The following is a 21,326-nucleotide window of genomic DNA, read 5'->3' as shown; positions in this document are numbered from 1 at the left end:
GGCGGAACATCGAGGAGTTGGGCAACGCCGAGGAGAACCTGGAGAAGGCTGAGAAGCAGCAGGAACAGATCGAGAAGGTGACATGCACTCTGCCCAAGGTTCCCGCCGGTGGAAACCCGCCACAGTAAAAATTCAAAAAAGTGGCTGGCTCAATAAATTCTGCGGTGGGCTGTGGACATGTTCCGTGTTGTCTTTAGTGGTCGTATATGGTCTATGTCTCTGCATTCTTTCGTCAGAAGACACGTGCTGCTAAAAACATGTGCGCAACATTGACGTGATGGGTGTCTTTGAATTGCACACGTAACATAAACGAGTGGACCCATAGCAGAAACTCTGTTGTAAGAATGACATCTACTAAACATAGTGCTGGCCTCCTTAGCTCTAGATTAGCCAATTATTGTTGCGCGTCAGAGCATCACCACCTATGGTCACTTCAACAACTTCTGCTACAGGAACGCGTGCACGATGGCTTTACGGTAGTTAGCACTTGTGGTATAGCTCATCATAGTTGCGAGCATCGTCACGAATGTAGCTGAAGACGATGATGAGGTGGTGTGAACACCACCTGCCAACCGAAGGCTGAGCGACGATCACGATTATGTTTTCTGCAGCTGTAAGCCATGCAGACAAGCCGCAATAAGCCACATTGGCAGCGCTGGTACGACCAGTGTAGCTACCAGAGTTTCGGAGTGAATCGAAAGCCTGAACCGAAAACAACAACAACAAAAAAAAAAAAAAAACGTTATTTTTGTGCGAACCGGAATGGAACGAAAACCGAAACAAAATTTTATGCTCCGGAGGGAAACCGAAAATATGTTTTCGGGTTTTGGGTCAAATGGAAAATTGAACTGTTTGGCCCTCAAGGATACGTAACGCAAGACCTCAAGTGCACACATGGCATCCATCGGTATTTGGGTTGGAAACTTGAGACACTTCACATTACAACAATGCGCCAGAGCGGGCTCCTTTGTTTTTGTCTATAAGTCACCTTGTAACTCCTTCAGTTTGTCCATAGGACCTTGTAACCTATCTCTTTATTTCTCTCTCTGTTGGAAAGAATAAAGGAGATTATCTTCGCTGTAATCAATTCGCCTTACACCATGTGAAACTGAACCGGTTTTCGAACCGCTATTTTTTTACTCCAGAGCTGAACCGGAACTGAACCGTTTTCTTTGAACCAGAACGAAAAACCTTTCGGTTCGACACCCTACAATGACCTATTACAATGATGTAACTACAGTGACCTACTATAGATAATAGTAGTATATCTATATACTACTATCAATATATCTCTATAGTGTAGTAGGTCATGATAGGTACGGGGTTTCTATTTGGGGGATCGTCTTCCGCGATTGGCTGAACGTATGATGTCGCGACCATACGGTCTATACGTATAGCGAAGGAGGGGAGGAGGCGTCGACTAGGCATTCTTCAGCACAGAAGGCGTTCACAAAAGCCAGGTCTCGTCACTAGCCTTCAATTGTCTTCTGAATTAATGCCTACAGACATTGGTACTGCTGTCCGTGCGTGTAGTATTATTAGATATACGCTCTGGCCCACTGGCGCATGGTTAGCATTAGCAGCTTTATTGTCACACTTGAGCATGGACAGTTCGTAGAACTGCTCTCAGACCCAGATCTCGTACTTCCACTTCTGATCAGATCGGCCGGACACGGAAGTACTGTTGGGAAAGTTGAGTAGCGTGATACGTCCTTCGACTGCTGTCTTCAGCGGGGATACCTTCTGGATGTATGGCAGATACACCTCGCTGTCAACCACACCTGAAAGACAAAAGGTAGGAACGTCAGTTAGCAATCATCCGGTAGAATAGTACGCTGCCCGTAGAAAGCCAGCGAGCAAGACCACCACGGCATACGCGACCACTACATAAGGAAATAAAAAGTAATTGACTCAATATTCCCGTTCGACATATTTACGGCATCGCATCCTTCCCTTCTTTGTTCTTTTCCAGGTAGTGTCAAGAACATTATCTATGTTGTGCGAACCAGCGCCTATCAGCCTTGGAATGCTTTCATAATGCCATGGCGCACTGTACCATGGGTAGTAAAATTTCAATGTCCTCGTTGAAACCGTAACCGTAAGCCCTCGCTACCGTTCAAATCAGTATATGTGTAGCTCCTCCTACATGTAGACGAACTTGTTGCTATGCACTCATTCTATGACAATATCCCGACCGTTTCCGTTCGAATATAAACAACGGTACTCGAGGGCCCCGCACGGGGCGCTATATGAGTGAGGAACACATGTCAAAACCGACGCTTGACACACAAGGGTAACTTGGAAGAAATTTCTAGGAACACTTTCTACTCAGTGATGGTCATAGGTCGGCGCGATCATGATCGCGGCAGCCTTTCCAGTGCTTCGTGATCACACTCATGACCGCGATCATCAGGCTTTGATAAGGCATTGCGATCATAATTGCGTCGACCTATGGTAATGGTTACCAGCGCTAAAGGAAAAGCATTCCCAGCAACCAAGGCGGCCCATGGTTGTTTTACTCTGACGTTAAATGAGGTTTGTGCTTAATTATGGTGTAGTTTAACGTGAAGGAACAGTACGTATTTTGCTTATTTTGACTTCAAGAGACATGGCATAGTGCATGGGAGCTGCCGACCTAACAGGGATGCCTACGTCGGGGACATTATTAGTGGCATGCTACAGTGCCAATGCTAGAACGTGCGGAGCTGTTGCCGTTGGAGCGGGCCATGGGGACCGAACGCAAGGACACAAGACAGACAAAGCGACATTCTTGTCTGTCTTCTGGGGAATGAGGAATTCTAGTGGTCCATCAAAATATTTTGATGGAGCATCAAGCCGACTTGATGGTCCAACAGATGACGCCTCATATAGTAGATCAGGTGCCCCTAATGGGACATCACAGATATGGAATAGCTTAAGATCACTAACATTAACAATGCAAGGGAGCACTGAAGGACAGGACAACAAAGGACGAGGCCGAAACCGCCTCCTGTACTGTCCTAGTCTTGTCCTCAGACAGAGCGACATCCTTGTCTGTCTTATGTTCGATCGTCATGTTAACCGCTAGCAAACTCACAAGCATGCTACGCTTCAACACAGCGTGATAAAAACCAGGGAAAGGTAACAGTTCCGTTACCACCTCGTTACTGGCCCTTATTTGTTTCTGTTTCAGTTTCGGTTACCACCATCGCTGCTTTCGTTTCCCTTACGTTTCCGTTTCGGTTTTCGGTACCGCCCCACCTCAATTTTTGTTTAACTTCTTTCTTTTCTTTCATTTTTGCTTTAAAAAAAAAAAGACAATTGAAACCATGACAAAACTTAATCCCTCTACGTCCTGAAGTCTATTTTGAGGACTCCAGGGATACATGCATACAAGAGACAACGTTTATTCAAGATGCACATATAGGTACGTGATTTCTGTGACCAGCTAATATGAACATGGTTTCCAGGAATGTTACTCACGCTTGCAACTTCCAGGTCACCATAAGCGTATAAGAACTATGCTTCTTCTATTTACTGTATACTACTTACTTATATGCTCCGGTTTGATAGTTCATTTTAGTTTTAGTTCTTCAGTTAATTTTAGTTTGCTTCACTGAGGTTTATTTCATAAATTTATCTACATGATATGGTGAAGAATTGCAATAATTCGGGTCCTGCGGTACCCGAATTATTACCGTAAATTATTGTCGTTTCCGTTTCTGTTTCGGGTATTCTAACTGTGCCATATCCGTTGCCGTTTCTGTTACCGTTTCTGTTACCTATCCCTGATAAAAACACCCAGTTGACAAGAAAGACGCAGCCTCTACGAAGCAACATGAGAACCTACTGCTTACCTTTCGTCTCCACTTTGACACTATCGTCGAATTTGAAGCCGTCTCCACCGTTTACTATGTACGAAGTCGTAGCAATTGTGTACGTGGCTGTATCGTCTACATCTTCGTATCGAGGCACGAGGCATTTTGTGCACAGGATTTGCAGGCTTACAACCCTACTTCCGCTCTCCTTCCCCAGGTCAATGACAGCTTTCATTCCTGAAAATCGTACGGTGCACCGTAAGCTTCATATATATGATATACATGCAGGGTTGTTTGGACTTAATCCACATCCATTTTATCCGGTGTATTTTTTTATTTTATCCACACAATTTAATCCGGACTTTTTAGAGATTTCTGTGCTGATGCGATGTGCAAGACATTCTTAATTCAACGTCACACGGAAAACTCCCGCTTTATTTTATTGTAGTGTTGGCTGTTCACAAAAGCCCAGGTAACGCGTAACCTTAACTTCTACCTTTTTTAACTTTGTAACTTTTTAACTCGACCTTCTGAACTATTCAGATTTAACTTTTTTTCCCGTTTTCGTCTACTTCTGTCCATTCAGGGAGAGGGTTTCTTCTGCTTACTGGAGGCATTTTAACTGAAGTGCGACAGCTAATCCAGGCGGGTAGCGTGCACACCATTTACCCACGCGTGCATGGGACTCTACCTTTCGGAAAACAATGGAAACTCATCAATACTATGCTGGTGGCAATTACTGTGGCATCAATACTATGCTGCGACAGGCAATTCCATAAACCGAAACTATGAGAGGTCACCCGCAATCAACAAAACATATTTGTTTTTACTCTGTGTCACATTTCTAGGCTTGTCTGTATTCTCCAAAAATATCCCAAAATATCCGAGGGTCTTTTTAGAAACATCCGGATTTTTTTTTCAACCCTGTATACAGGGTGTCTTTTTTTTTTATCGATACAGATTTTCCATAAAAAAGCTATAAGGGCTATAGACGTCCTGTTTTCACTTCTATCATCTCTGGGCCGGCGGACGTTCTTTGCCATCTGTTGCTCAAGCGTCGAACGAATAATTACCTAAAAATCGTTAATTAACTTTTTAATTATAAAAGCTACACGGCCGGTCCCCTCGGTCACCTGATATCGCTACCGTTTTCAGAACAAAAATCGGTTTGATAGGTCGCCCGTTCGTGAAAGAACACAATTTCTTTCTTTATTTTGTTCATTGCGCATCTTCACAGACCCGTCCTTCCTTCGCCCCCAATGTGAGAAGGTGAAGGAGCACAGTGCCGCCTCATGCGTCGAAGATGAGCTCGAACTTGCGGAAACGAAACCAAAAGAAATGTATTGGGTGACGCTATCTGAATTGCCCCTATCGTGGGTTGCATTTTCCGTTGTCTTTTAATCTTTTTCCAGGATGCAAGAGGGGATAGTGTGACCGTTCACCCTCTCGTATTAGGGGTGAAGGAAAGACGCGTCTCCGACGATGGGCAATGAACAAAAAAGAAAAAAAAGGTGTTATTTCACGAATTTTTTGCGGGCGATCTAGCGAATGGATTTTCGTTCTGAAAACGGTAGCGATATTAGATGACCGAAGGGACCAGATGTTCTCATTGGGGCTTTTATAATTAAAAAGTTCATTAACGATTTTTAGGTAATTGGTCATTCGACGGTTGAACAACAGGTGGCCAAGAACGTCCGCCGGCCCAGAGATGATAGAAGTGAAAACAGGATATATATCTATAGCCCTTATAGATTTTAAATAAAAAATCTGTATCGAAAAAAAAAAGACACCCTGTATAGCTTCACAGCACAACGGGGCCACCAGGACATTCGCCTATAGCAAGGTAACCACGGCTGCTTGCAATCGATTGGATTTATTTTATAACTATACGCGGCAGCTTCAATGATACAATGTCACGGTGTGTGTATTTCTGTGAAAGCAGAAGTTTCCTACGTATGTTGTTGCCTCGGCCACGTCATTCGTTGATACTTGCATAGTTATCGAAAAAATCTCAAAGTGTAGTTCGTTTTAACACACGCACGCACACACACACACACACACACACACACACACACACACACACACACACACACACACACACACACACACACACACACACACACACACACACACACACACACACACACACACACACACACACACACACACACACACACACACACACACACACACACACACACACACACACGCACGCACGCACGCACGCACGCACGCACGCACGCACGCACGCACGCACGCACGCACGCACGCACGCACGCACGCACACACACACACACACACAAAAGGACAGCAACAGCACTGGAGTCGTTCTAGAGTTACTATGGTAGCTTTCGGACTGCCCCCCCCCTTCGACGTCAGTGTAGTTCGTTCCCATATCTACGGATGTTCTACGGATTTATACAGTACCTGACACCTGCAAGAATTCCCCTCTTGGATCGCTGGTGATAGTGAACTGAGCAACGCCGTGCTCGAACATACGGCGAAGTTGAGCACCGGTCAGTGTAAGGAGGGCAAGGCTTGATTCATAAGGGAGGGCCTTCATTACGTTGAACATCGTTAATTTGTCTGCAATAAGCGATAGAGTTTTACAACTCTATATGCATACAACTCTAACTTAACGCATTTATACATACGCAAGAATTTAATGAGAGTCGAAGTAAACGTGCATCTCACGCGAACGACAAATCGGCTTCTTGCACCAGTTCTTGCAGTAGGCTGGCACCTGGCAGAACTGAACGCTGCCCAGTAATTGCATAACTGGAAACGCGAGAGTGTTCTCTATTTTTGTAACAAAAAGTCTATGCTTTTGCGCATGACCGATTTTACCCTGCCTCTTCACCACGCAAACACAACCGTATTTTAGCCCTCAGATCGCTAAGACATGAAAATCCTAAATCTAAAGCCGAAGTCTAAAAACAGACGCATAAATTGATGCACGGAGTCGACATTGTCTCCTCCACATTCGAAGGCGAAGAAAAGAATAATAATAATAATAATAGAGTGTACTTTTTCGCCGTGCTCATCCTTTTCCAAGTTAATAGTTTGCTCTGAACATTTTCACACTGAACATTCAATTAAATGTGAACACAATAGACGATTTTAAAAAGATGCGCGCGCCACCAAGCGCGCGGCACAAAGCAGCTTGGGAACTTTGAGGGACACTGCTCTGTCGTCTGCTTCGGTAATGGTTTACCAAGCCTGACGTCGCTGCTGCGCACACCAGGACACAGCCGTGTACAGGGATAGTACACCGTACTATCGGTATAGTACACCAGTACATGGCTCTGCACCGGGAATGTTATTGTTCTTCATCTACGTCCGCCTCTGGCCGTTTCATAATAAGTTCTCGCTGTAAGTTCCCATGAGCCTTTGCGTGCCACAGGTGGCGCTTGCTCTTCAAAAGAGGTGTATTTCAAGCGCGCAAATAAAATATATCCACGGAGTACGTTACTCGAGGAGGATCGTGTCAACGTACCACTTTTCGGAAGTGATGATCTTGCGAATCCTGAATTGACGACAGCAGCGGCGACGTTGGACCACATGTCTTCCGAAGAGTTTTGGTCAGCGTAGTACGCGAAAAAGGCGTCACAGACCATGTTCATCATGTTGCATTCTCCGAGACGGCACGTTTTATTGTCAGCAGACAGCAGGACTTTGGAGCTCCCGATTGGACGCTTGCCAGCCTTGATCACAATTTTGCGGTGCGGTTCCAAGACATTCTTCATGTCTTCATCTGGAAGAAGAGAATTCAGGCGAGGGCTCCCGGTTTTTGTTTGATATACATATGCAGTAGATTAAATCATGCACGCCAAGGTATAGAGGAAAAATAAATAAAAAATCTCTGTCTCATAGCGACATACAAGTACGTACTTCGGTGTCCAGTTCTAAGTCAGAGGGGTGAGAGTTCCATCATTCCTTTTGGCTCACATGAGCACGTGACATATCCCGCAACCGCCTCACCGATGCCAATGCTTGCCGTGATACCACATAGGGATGCGGTTCATTATTTGCGATGCCGACTTTGAAACTTTCGTGTATATTATGCCGCGTACCCATATGCGGCAAAAGCGCGCGGTAACGCGTATGCGGAGCGGAAAATTCTTGCCGCGGTGCGGGAGAGGCCGCCTCCGCATTGCGCTTTTCCTCGACCGCGCAATGCATTTTTAGCGGCATGCCGCGCATCTTTGTCGAATCAGGTGGTCAACGGAGATTGCGTCACGCTCTTGTTTTCTTCCGACCACCCGCGCAGTCCGCTGCTAAAAGTGAGAACTGGCCCTTAGGGCCAGTTCTCACTTGGCGACGCCGGACACGGCGTCGTGAGCGGGCGCCGGAAGTAGAGGCGCTTTTCCGCCGCCCTGTCAGCGCGCACGATTTTCATGTTCCCACCACAGTGGCATTCCGTCGTCCAAAGCAGACGAAAAATCAGGAGGCGTGGCCTTTCTGTGTCACCTTATTGCTCGCCAGCTGTCGTTCTCGGCAGCTCTCGCCGACATCGTGAAAGAAGTTCTGCATGGCAGTTTCTTTGACTCGACGTCTCTCCTCTCCCGACTCCGGAAATGCGCGTCTATTTCTGCCGCCCGCTCACGACGCCGCGTCGGGCGTCGTCAAGTGAGAACTGGCCCTTAGGGCCAGTTGAGGGCCAGTTGAGGCCTTAGGGTAATTGACAGCGTTGTCAGCGTCGACGTCTTGAGAGCGTCTACCGCGCGTGGGAAGGAGATCTTCCCAGGCAGCATAATGTACTGAAAGTCGAGTGCAATAGGGGTGGACGGGTAGGTGGAAGGCCTTGAACACACTCGTGAGACTAAAGAACATTGATAAGACAGATACTGTCCACCCCTATTGCACTCGACTTTCAGTACATTGTGCTGCTTGGGTAGAGTGTGTCAGTATAGCGTTGATAACGTGACCTTTGAAGTATCTACCGCAACCAATAAACCAATAAAATTCTGAGTCACGAACGCTGTCATTGGGTCCGGCAGGTACGATAATTTCATGGTGACGATTAACTCTGGTTCATTAACGGTCTAAGCGTGGCCAAAGTCAATATCCCTGTAGGCTAATCAAGATGGTGCAGGTTCAATCCCTGAGTCATTGGCTTTTAGTTGTCAGTGACTTTTTTTTTTTTTCATTTTGTCCAGGATAACTTGGGCGAAGTGCCACAACCCCTTCAAGTCGAGGATTTACGTCGCCAGACAACGATGGTGACTGGTCCCGGGAAATAATTTCCTGATGGTTCTTTGCAGAGCGATGAAATCTCAGCGCAGAACGCTGCGTATTTAACTTCCATGCTGGAGGACGTGGAATTTAAGAAACTTATACCACGCCATTTTTGTTGGGGTCTTAGCAGGGTTCAGATCTGAGCCTTTCGAGTCCAATCCTTGAACTTAAGTGGAATTGTTATTTACAAATTTTAGCGACCAATAGCAATTATCTCACCTTCTTCGTATGAATGATTCACTGGAATTGGATTGCCTTTCCAAGACTTAACCTTTCCGTTACTATCGAAGGTAACCTGTAGGAATCCTAGGTACTTGGCAAACCAAAAGTCTTGCACAATCAATCCTATAGTTCCATCGTCCCTTCTAACCACTGTCGGATAGTCACCTTCGACTTTGTCATTCGTAGGTGGAGTGCCTGGTAAGTTGAAGGGAACAACAGTCTCATCACCACCACTACCTTGAACAACAGTGATGTCACTCTGATGCCAGTACATACAGGGTGTCCACGCTAACTGTGAACAGATTCTTTAAAAATATATCAATCACTTTTTCCGAGATGAAATCAATTGCAATATAGCATATGCTGAATGGCACTCCCTAGGGGGGCATTAACAGACTCCAAAGGCAATGTCTTAATTAAGTTTCAATAATTAACTTTTTAGTTATAAAAGCTACGAAGTTGCTCCAATGAGAACATCTGATCTCTTCGGTCACCAGATACCAAAACCGTTTTCAGAACAAAAATCCGTTCGGTAGATCGTCCGCAAAAAATTCGTGAAGGAACGCCATTTTTTTCTTTATTTGGTTTATTGCGCATCTTCAAAGAAGCGGCTTTCCTTAACCCCCAGTGTGAGAGAGTGAAAGAGCACAGTGCCGCCTCATGCGTCGAAGATTAGCTTTAACTTGCGGAAACAAAACAAAAACACAAATCTATCGGGTGACTCTATCGCGACTGCCCTTATTTTGGCTGCATTTTCTGTTTTCTTTTAATCTTTTTCCAGGACGCAAGAGGCGATAGTGTGCTCTTTCATCCTCTCGTATTGGGGGCGAAGGAAAGACGCGTCTCTAGAGATGCGCAATGAATAAAAAAAAAAAATGGCGTTCCCTCACGAATTTTTTGCGGGCGATCTATCGAACGAATTTTTGTTCTGAAAACGGCTTTGGTATCTGGTGACCGAAGAGATCAGATGTTCTCATTGGAGCAACTTCGTAGCTTTTATAATTAAAAAGTTAATTATTGAAAGTTAATTAAGACATTGCCTTAGGAGTCTGTTAATGCCCCCCTAGGGAGTGCCCTTCAGCATATGCTATATTGCAATTGATTTCATCTCGGAAACAGTGATTGATATATTTTTAAAAAATCTGTTCACACTTAGAGTGGACACCCTGTATATAAACAACAATATAAACAACAACAACAACAACAAATGAGTCTAATTTAAATGGAGTCTACCTCCGTAGGTAGCTCTCCTGCTTGATGACAATACATGAAATAAATGATGATGCATTGCGGTGTTTCAACGCTTAGGCTTGCAGGACCCTTCCGCAGATCATCCTACAGATCCTACAGATCATTCTGCAGATTCTACACGCAGGCAGTGTAGCAGGACAAATGCTCAGAGTCCGTCCAGTAGCCATGTGACTGTTAGAACGTCCTAAATTATCGAAGAGCCCAGTGCTCGTATTCGGGATAGAGCCAAGGTCCAAGAACCTTGGGTACGGTCTGTGCGGTCTGATACCGATGACTTCTACATCGTTGATTCTCAAAGGTGTATCGTTGGCAGGTCACGAGGATGCGCTCAATGGTGTGAAGGGAACAAAGATGAAGACGTCGCAGCACATATCACAATCAATATATTACGCATCATTATAGTGTAATGATAGAGAGATCTTAGATGCCGTGCTTTAGTTAAAGCTGACGTCTACACTCTGCACGCGAAGAAGCACAGACACAAACCTTCCTCTCCTTCACAGTTGTCATTCTCTTCCAAATCTGCGCAATGGGCATTGAGAAATCGGATAAAACATTTTGCGCTGCACGAGGCGCACATGATGACGAGGCACTCGCCTGTGACAGGACACGTGAAAACGCTCTTGAAGCATCCCATGACTAGGGTTTTTCAGTCTTATTATTCCGACAAAAACCTGTAGCTTCGAATGTGAACTTATGCAGGGAAATTTCAGACACCTGAACTAGAGCCTAGTAGCGTTCGTCGATAGAGATGATATGTTGTCTATATTAAGTACGCACGTAACTTCTCTAGATTTGCGGAAATAGCAAGGACTGATAAGACGAGAGCGGTACTTCATGTGGTTTTTGTGACTGTTTCCTTGTTTTGTTTTTGTAGACATAAAGAGTAAAAGATGGCAGCTTTTACTTGAGACCATTTGACTTGACATACGACGGCAGGTACCCATGAGGACACCTCCGGCAGATGCAGAAACCATTGCGAACCTAGTCTTGCAACACAATGAACTTTACCAACCTAGAAGGCAGAGGGAATGTTTCGCTTACCATTGTACAAGAATGTGTTTGTGTGTCCTCCAACCAAGATGTCCAAAGTCTTGACACTCTTCACTATTTTGGGATCGACATCGTAACCAGTGTGCGTGATCGCCACAATGATATGTGCGCCTTGCTGTTTCAGTTTCTGGCCTTCTTTTCTGAGGGCTGGGATTACGTCTTCAATTTTCACTCGCCCTACAAAGAACACATGGCGTTCGGTAGAGCTTAATATGCGATGAATCTTTACGTCTTAGCTGGACTGATTCATTTTTGCGTATCTTGCGCTTCATGAGCGTATAGTATTCACCCGATGACAATGACAATGATGTTGTTCAGTTTGTGTCCACGGCGTTTTTGTTCTAGAAAAAAAAGAAAAGAAAAGCAGAACTGCGAACGTGAAGTTTTCTGCTATCTACAAGGTATACATTCGCAAGAGTGGAACTGTTTACGTGTACATTACTCCGCACTCATTGTATTTTAAATAAAGTTATTATTGTTGCTTGTTGGGTACCTTATGGAACTTGCCATTCGCACTTCACAAAATATGAAAAGCTGGTGCAACGTCAGTGCGATGGCCTTTAAAGCCGAGTGGATATACTACGAAAGTTCCAGGTGTAGTTCCAATGAATGTTCCAGCAAAGTTCTAGGCAGATGAAATACCAATTGAATGCAGCGATATTGAAGTCAGGACGCTGTGGCCTCCAAGTCATGCCAGAACCAGAAGAGAGAGAGAGAGAGAGGAAGAAAGAGCTTACCAGGTGAAGCAATGGTTCGTGTCTCTTCCGTAACCGCTCCGAGCACCCCAATTTTGGTTCCGTTAATGCAAAATATGTGCGATTTCAATACTTCCTTGCCATTCAGGATTGGCTCGTCACTGATGTCGACATTGGTTGTGATAACCTTGGTACCAACTTCGGTCATGTTCCCCAGAAAAGGTGCCAGGCCAGCAGGACCGTCGTCGAACTCATGATTTCCAAGACACTGCAAAGGTAGGCCACATTGCGAAAGAGGACATTGAAAAAGGCAATCTGGTGCTTGAACCATTAGGGTGGTCCATTGAAAGTTCTTAACTTCGAAGCAGGATCTACTCACAACAGCGTCATATTTCAGTTCTTTCATTACAGCAGAGACTATTCTGTCCTTTAAGACAGTGTACCAGACACTGCCTTGGTAGGTATCACCAGCATTCATCAGCAGGGCATCGGGATAGTCTTTCCTCATTTTTTTCACCTGCAACAAGAAGTTCGTTCCGAGTGTCCCCTTTTTTTGCCGTTGTTGGGTCAACACCCTAGAGTTCCTGAATTCTATGACTCTGCCTCAACAAGACACCTCTAGCAGTTGCGAGGTTCCTCGGTGAGACAACAAGCTCCCCTGGAATAGCAGGTCCACCCTCTAGCAAATTCATGGACAGGAAGCCATCCGGAAGCAAACAGCTCTGAAATGCCTCTGTTATTAAAGAAGCTCAAAGCACTTACCAACGTTGCCAGCCGTGTAACACCACCGACACAGTGCGCTGTGCTGTTCTTCTTGGGCGTGCATGGACCTCCCCATTGGTTACTCTCGTCAAAGTGACTGTGAATGTCATTCGTGTGCAGTATCGTCAGGGTAAAATCTTCACCTTTTCCTTTTTTCATCGTGCATACTGCCGAAGAATCTCTCCCTTCTGCTTTTGGCATTGCACTACAAAGTGCAACAGCAACGAACAGGACGTATACCAACAACATGCTGGTTCTGCTATATGCTGGGAATAACAGCTCCTGGTCCTCTCGTCAGACGTACTAGGTACTAATCCCAAACTGCCAACTTCGAGACACATTGAGTCACTTGCAAAATGCAAGGAGAAGGTTCTTCTATAGGGAAAGAAAGAGTGTGGCACAGGCGCTTGCCTGGGTGAGAGAACGCTTGCAGCTGACATTTTAACTGTCTGTCAGTCTTGATGTTCTTTAATTCAAAGAAGAGACGCAAATGACCACTTGCTGCGTAAGAAACGCTTTCGAAGCAGACGTCTGAATGATGACTTTTAGCTTTTTACTGGCGAATAAGACGCTTGTCCATCCACTGGATCATGTAGAGTTGTGATGAAATTGGATTACAATAGAAGGACCCGCTATAGCACATTAGGATAAATGGTTGATTACGCAAGAGCTGTTCGCCATGCGCTAGACTGATTACGCGTGAAGCATATGAGTTCGTTGGAATATGAACGCCTAGATTATGTGTGATGCAGGAGGCTTACGAAATAGAACTTCAGCATGTCCAACCTCTCTTATCGTCGCATCTGCTCTACTGCAGGTTAAAACGAACTGCAAATGAAATGGGAATGAATGATGTAATATGGTCAACAATAGGTGAAACGAGCAGCTGGGCTAATACTCTTGGAATCGAAATAGCCGCGGATGACAAAAAGTTTATCAAAATGATTCATGAAAGGCATACTTTCGTAAAATAGTAGCCGAGGCATCTACAAGACAAGGGAAGGGAAGGGTAAGAAGAAGGCATTAGTGGCGACAACGGGGACAAGAGCGCCGTAATAACGTTCAAACAATGCAGGAATTACTTAAAGACAACATAATAACTTTATTTTGATGATATAATGTTCCAAGGTTAAGCTACAGCTATACAGATTTCTCGTGCGAGCAAAATTAGCGCACGCATCATCGCTGTGGGATCCTAGAACAGATAACCTCATCAAAATGTTAGAATCGATACACAACCAAGCAATTGTTTTACACTATCTAATTGCGGGTTACTCTCTCTAGTCAGCCGGTTATTCGCGTTTTTCGCCAATCGACGCCGCACAGCGGTGAAACTCGGGACTAGCCAATCCAGGTACACACGGCCGACCCCGCGTACACTTGCGGAGAAGTTGCTGCTTTTCGCATGAATCGCTGAGCTGCACCCGTATTTTGTTGTTGAAATCATGGATGAAGTAAACATTGCAGACAACGACCAGCGAACTAAACCAAATTACTTTTGTTCTGTGTCACAATGCGACTCGGCGCGCCGAGGGGACAGCCAGTTTGTCTTTCCGCGTTTTCTTCTTTCCACACATGGAATACCGCCTACTTCGACGCATCCTCGGAAGACATGGATTGAGCGACTCAAATTCAGCAAACCTGTTACATCAGCAATGCTTGTGTGTGTACGCCTGGCAGAGCTCTTGGAGCGGTACTGCCTACATATCTGATGAACGTTCTTTCTTTTTTTTCTCTGAAGCACACTTCTGTGCAACTCACGTCAGGAAGGGAAGCAAAAACTCGTCTAGACAAAACAGAACAAGTTTGTTTCAAACTTGAGTAGCCATTATGTGTAAGAAAGCGCAAGGGATAGCGCGAAAACGTATACCAAGTCAGTTTTGTAACTGTGCATTTGAATCAGCGCGTCAAATCACTTGGGAAAGAATGCAGAAAGAATGCGACGTTTCGTTAAGGGTTCCCAAAAACATGCGCACCAGTGACACACGCATGCCCAAGAATTAGGGACAAAACGTAAAGCAGGCTTCACCTAAAACGGCTCCCATAGAGCCTGTGTATTCTGGAACGAAAAGCGCGTGCTACATAATATGCTGGCAGCTCTTTGCATTCGTTCTTTAATGGCATCTTGGCTCTGCCAGGACAAAACTTTTGAGCAATTTTTTGGGCATGAATAGTGGCATCTTCAAGGTTCCATTTGGGTTCCAAATTTTGAACCTGTAAAGGAGCCTTCCATCGTCACACGAACACGTTGCGGCGAAGCCTACGTTCAAGGCGACGCGCAACCACAGGTTTGGGAAATGGCTCAGCGCAGAAGAGACTACAAGAGAAGACAAACAAGAAATACGGGGAGCACAGATTTGTGTGTAACATCACGTGGTAAGGGTATAGGATATAAAAAACTAAAAACTTGACAGCTGTTAGGTTAACATCGTTCAGGTTGTTATAAAGAGCAAACGTGTGTACATTATGGCTGTTACGAAGTCTGTTGGTATCTGCTAAACTATGAGCAATCAAACAAAACATAAAATAAAGGTGTGGTTGGAGTGAACGGCACAACAACAACAACAACAACAATAACAACAATCAATGAGACGATGACATGGGGGTGTTTCACCGCGGAGGTGCGTACCCTACACCACTGCACGTGGAAGGTTATGTGAAGATGATGAAGGAAGGATGCAAATACAAGAAATAACTAAAATGAACGGCAGACAATAGACCAACGACAGATTAAGAAGACATGTACTACTTCGCACAGGAAAATGTGATACCTGAGGTCCTACGATGTGCTAAGGTAGTCAAACCAAGTTTATCGACGATAGGTTCATAATTATAGACACGAATGCGTCGGTCATAGAGAATGTACAAAGACTCCAAGGGTTTCGATGCTGTCATTGGGTCTATTTTTGAAAATTAGTGAAGCTAATTAAGTATACCATTTTAGTTAGCCATCCAACACTGATGCGACCGGCTAGGAAGGATATCTGAGAGGCTTCGTTTTCGTTTCTTCTTATAATATTCGGGGGCTTATTAATACCTGAAGACAATTTATGATACAGCTATAGGATGTCACGGTTTCTCGCGAACGCAGGAGCCTCTCTAGCGAGTTAAACGCAATTGTAAAAGGCGGTCACTTGGCCCATTTGTATTATAACGCATTACTCTGCTCTCTTTTGATCACAATAATGCTCGTTGCCTTGTCAATATCATCTGCATTTTTTAGATACTGTATACTTGTCGTTCACCTCGAAACTACAAAAAAATAGTTAAGAGATCACGACTTCCTGTTGTTTGAGTTTGAGTTTGATTTGCGATTTTCTGGCGGCTTTCTGTTGCTGTCATCTCTCAAAATGTATCTATCGAAATCCATCAAAATGAGCACAATTTCAGACAACGAAGAAAAGGAAAATATTGTTCTGTGTTCATGTCTTTTATTTTCCATACTTAATACAGCTAACGCCGTAGTGGATCAAATCTATCTCTATTGCAGCCTAATGCCGCGTGTTTTTCGACAGCCGTACTCTTGGCTTTTCTTTTTGTCTGTGGAGAGGGTGCTAGCAGGTGTGCTGTCTTATCAGCGTTCTTCTGAAGATCTACAATCTTGATCCAGACGTACATGCTCGCGCTTTCAGCAGACTGCTTGGGACTGTGTTGTTCGCTATCGCGCCTTTTTTCATTCGTACATCTTTGTTTCTCTAGGTGTGAAGAAAAGTTTGTTGACTGGTTCATAAGCAACTGCGTGCACCACATAAAAGTCAGTTGTGTAGCATCGATTGCTAGTACGTATGAGTCGAATAAATACGAATGAAGCACGATGAACATTTGATTTACACATCAGAGTTAGTGTCCTTTTCATGTTGGGAAAAGCTTCGCATGGCTGTATATGCGAATGTCCTCCTTTAGCTTTGAAGTCAAAATAAACGGGGGCACTTCAAACCACCTTACTCAAACTGTGACGCAACATTTGCCTCAGCTTGCCGTCGTCTGGATCTTTGGACGTCGTTCCCGATTTCCGTTCTTAGCTCACCTCGCGTCATAGAGTCCACATCTAACATGCGTGACATGCGCTGTTCGAGTTCGAGTTCGACACTTAAACGTGTCCTCTTTCCTCTTGGATGCCACCTTCTTCCCAGTACGTGAGGTCACGTTTCTGAAATCTCCTAGCCTGTAGCGCTGATGAATTTTCTTCTATCCTTTAACATATATTTTAGCCCATCCTACGCTGCGTCCCATTTGTTTGTTCGCCGATGATGTAGGTTGTCTAAGGCACAATTTTTCTTTTCTAGTCCTTGGCTAGAAAACCATCCCAGTCAGCGGCTTCGCCGCAACGTGTTCGTGCGGCGATGGAAGGCTCCTTTACAGGTTCAAACTTTGGAACCCGAATGGAACCTTGAAGATGCCGCTATTCATGCCGAAAAAATTGCTCAAAAGTTTTGTCCTGGCAGAGGCAAGATGCCATTAGAGAACGAATGCAAAGCGCTGCCAGCAGAATATGTAGCACGAGCTTTTCGTTCCAGAATACACAGGCTCTATGGAAGCCGTTTTAGGTGAAGCCTACTTTACGTTTTGTCCCTAATTCTTGGGCATGGGATGTCGCAACATTACCCTGTAAATTCTGAACTACATTCGTACACGCGCTACATACTTAGAAGATCTTATCTGTAATTAACTGCCATCGTACATCAAGTGTCAGTCTCACGAAAAGGTTTCTGGGTCTACCCTTGTTAGCATCTCGTCGCAAGAATGCTCGCTTGTCACTTTTCCATAAAGTATTCTATCATAACGATCCCATTCTCTCCTCACACATTTCATCTGCCACTTACACTTCGCACCGCATAGACCATTTTCGAAAAGTGCGCATTCCGCATGCAAATGCCAGTGTTTTCTCCGTCTCCTTCTTTATTCGCACCGCGTGGGAATGGAACAGGTTGCCACGTGCTTTTGCTTCCATCCAGGACCCGCCCACCTTCGGGGGACACCTTATCTGATTTAATTGATGCCTAACCATTCTTAACACCGCAATCTCCCTTTTGTGCTATCTTTATTATGTGTCGCTACCTCTACGGAGTCTGTGGATTGTTCTATGTTGCCTTTTTCTTTTGTTTTATTTTCTGCGATATTGTTTCCCAATGTTGCTGCTCCTCCCCACTTCAATGCCTCATGGCTGCGAGGGTAAATAAATAAATAAATAAAAATGTTTCATAACGATCTACACCATTGCTCGCGGTCATTTGGTGAAAATATAATGATGAAGAAAATATTTCGCATCCTAAATACAGAGTGTAGAAACAACTTTATTTAGAGATGATGAATGAGGAGTTTCACCGCCAGGGGCGATACTCTACCCCAGTGGTCCCAAAACTACGCCGCCCCGCGGCCCATAAAAGTATAACCCCCCCCCCCCCTCCATGTTTTCCCTCCTCGCGATGCCGGACGTCTTCCGATCTCAGCGCATGAACGTTAGCCAAAGCGATACACTGACACTGCATCTGATTGGCGCGAGGTCTTCCGAGCGAGTTCTATGGGCGAAAAAGTCTTGGGGTGCGTTAAGTAGCGACTCTACCAGTGCCCCACAGCTACCCGCAACCGCGGCAGGAAACAGAGTATCACTGCGCGCAGAGCTAATGAGAGGCTCCCATAGGTCAGGCACCTGTAACGTGCTCCGGTTTGCCGGCACCTTGGTTTCCCAGAATCACGTGGCTATAGGATTCAAAATGGCACTTCGCACTTTCTTGCTTGCGCACCTGCGTCTGCGTGCTGGCTCCATTTGAACGGTGGGCAGCTGTGAATTGAGGGCTGGATGATGTCATCTTTCGGTGAAAAAGTTGTGTGCTGCGTGCTTACTCGTGTGTTATGATGTGTCTCTGAGCGCGTTGTACTGTTTCTCGACCCAGATATCGGGCAGTCTATCAGAATTCGGAATGTTGTCGTCAGTTGAAGCCACGTTGAATCCGTCTGAGTTTGAACACAGTGGCAACAAAGTGGTAACTAACTAATAAGTTACTTAATCAGCATAAATGAAAGAATAATGACTATCAGCGTTGACAACTGCGACATGCAGTTGATTTCATCCCAGAACATAGCTTTTCTTCCTTTTTTTAAAGGCTTGGTGACTATTATCTGGGACACCCTGTACATAATTCTGCATATCGGCATAGTTTCCGTCAATACTGTTTCATAAACTCATCATCCATCATCCATTCATCTACAGGGTGTTCAAAATTAAGCTTTCACGAGCGCTACGCAAACACAGCGATGACAGGAAACCGGATGATAACTTTACGCTACTTGTGTAAGAAACAGGTGCTGCTAATTATGTAGCACCTGTTTCTTACTCAAGGAACAGAAAAAGTAGCACCAGTTTTCTTTTGTTCGCCTATTTATAAAGTGCTAGTGAACGCTTAATTTTGAACACCCTGTATGTTGTTGTTGTTGTTGTTTCATAAGCTGTATCCTACTCTTAGACTTTGTACACTGCATTGGAATGGATTTTAAAAAAGCATTGTTTTTAAGCATACACGTGTCAATATTGTTTGTTCTTCAATCGCGTACTCGAGCATTGTAGCAGGTATATTTTTTGTTCTACGTAGCTTCAGGATTTGTGATCTGGAAGTAATTTATGTCCTCACATGTTGTTTATATGTCTTGTCACTTTGCAACTACTTGAAGCATCAAACTATAAGTTTATGCAAGAACTTGCAAATTGCTGATGAGCATCAGTGCTCAATTTCGGCTCGATTTGAGCACTTTTATTTTTTCACTAAAATGGTAGAAAGGCGAGCCTTGGTGTTTTTAAAATTAAATTGTTGTTTAAAATTCGAAGGAACCATTTCCAGCAAAATTACCTGCTTAAATTAGAGAGCAGTTCCTGATAAGTATTTGTGCACTTTATTTCTCGGCTTAAAATGGCAAAAAGGTAAGGTAAGGTAAGTAAGGCAAATAAGCAATTAAGGTAAAAATTAAAATAATTAAAATTATTACAATTAAAATTAAAGAAGGTCCCATTTCGGACCCTATTACCTGCTTAAATTAAAGTGCAGTTCCTGATGAATATCTATGCGGCTCGATTTGAGCACTTTGATTCTTTCGCTAAAAATGGCGAGCTTAAATTAAAGCGCCGTTAATTAATACCCAATTGATTAGCCGTATAATTAATAAGGTATTAATAAGGTGATATGGAGAGAGACCACGAGTTCAGAGGTCCCGAGCATTCTCTAAACCTAGGTTAGTGTACCTATGCGCCGACCAGACACACGCACACACACACATACATCGGATTGGACACGTCTCCGATCGTCGTCGTCGTTGTCGTACTGGAGTATGCACCGTCGCTGTCGTTTTGCACAGCATTTCCCAGCATGCCCTCCCCGGGCGCGCGCTACTTCCTGGAACTTTTGCAAATGGCCTATTGCGCATTGGGAACGAATGAGGAGACGATGATGGGGGAGCACACCAGAAGCCCCAACTCTTCTATTGCGTTGCTGTTCCCACTGAACTGTTGCAAGTGGCTGTTTAGATGTTGGTGTTGCGTGAAAAGCGTGTGTCAGCATGTAGTCAAATATTTATGTTGTAAACCCGTTAGATTTGGGAAAACTTCCGATAATACGTAATCTGAGACGTGACACCGTGCAAGTACCCTTGTAGAGGATATGGTGGTGTTCCCCCACATGCCTGTGCTAGGGAGCTCCTCAACCTGCGACCGCCGTTCCGCACAGATTTCAGAAATCCTCCGCTCCTTGAATGACAGTGTAAGAGAACGAAAGTATGACGTCACTTATGACGTCTGCTATCCTCCTGGCACCAGAGGCATGGTCGAGCGGGTAAAGGAGTCTGCTCGTTTGTGCTAGCCCAGGTCGTGCTGAAGACTGCGAGTCAGTGAGTTCGTATCCTTTACCATCAGTTGTACTCGGTGAGGTTTTCCCTAGGTTTTCCGGCAGCGTTTTCCGGACGAATGTCGGCACAATTCCCTTTGAAACTGTCCCAGGGCGCATACTGACTCCCCTGTCCTCCATTCTCTTCTGCTGCTCTCACTTCCGTCAGTCCACGTCTTTACGCCCCTCATAGCCGCAGTTGCTTCGCGGCGCTAACACGATATCACAAAAATATCGCCCTGGCAGGGCCCGATCGACTCGTGACTGACTCGTGACGGAAACCAGCGCTGCTGAAGCGGGTAAGAGCAGCCCGTGAGCTCAGAAGTAAGACACAAAGGAGAGAGATACGGGGACCTGCCGACGTCACCCGAGGGGATCGGTAATGTAAGTGCTTCTGTAAATTCTTTCTGTAAATAAATTTTACATTCCAGGAGAAA

General features: G+C 44.8%; 1 protein-coding gene across 1 annotated transcript; it reads right to left on the bottom strand.

Annotated features, from left to right (window-relative positions):
• Positions 1 to 1,565: 1,565 nt before the first annotated feature.
• Positions 1,566 to 14,162, bottom strand: LOC135396881 (protein 5NUC-like). The gene is made up of 9 exons (XM_064628100.1): positions 13,019 to 14,162; positions 12,636 to 12,773; positions 12,299 to 12,524; positions 11,553 to 11,738; positions 9,255 to 9,452; positions 7,294 to 7,551; positions 6,225 to 6,383; positions 3,837 to 4,034; positions 1,566 to 1,781 (listed from the first exon to the last, which is right to left on the bottom strand). Exons 1-9 carry the CDS (start codon positions 13,265 to 13,267, stop codon positions 1,627 to 1,629), a joined length of 1,767 nt encoding a protein of 588 aa, XP_064484170.1. The 5' UTR covers positions 13,268 to 14,162; the 3' UTR covers positions 1,566 to 1,626.
• Positions 14,163 to 21,326: the final 7,164 nt, after the last annotated feature.

This window comes from Ornithodoros turicata, chromosome 6, assembly GCF_037126465.1.
Source record: "Ornithodoros turicata isolate Travis chromosome 6, ASM3712646v1, whole genome shotgun sequence".
Taxonomy (NCBI): Eukaryota; Metazoa; Arthropoda; class Arachnida; order Ixodida; family Argasidae; genus Ornithodoros; species Ornithodoros turicata.
This window is presented reverse-complemented; position numbering and strand designations above follow the sequence as displayed.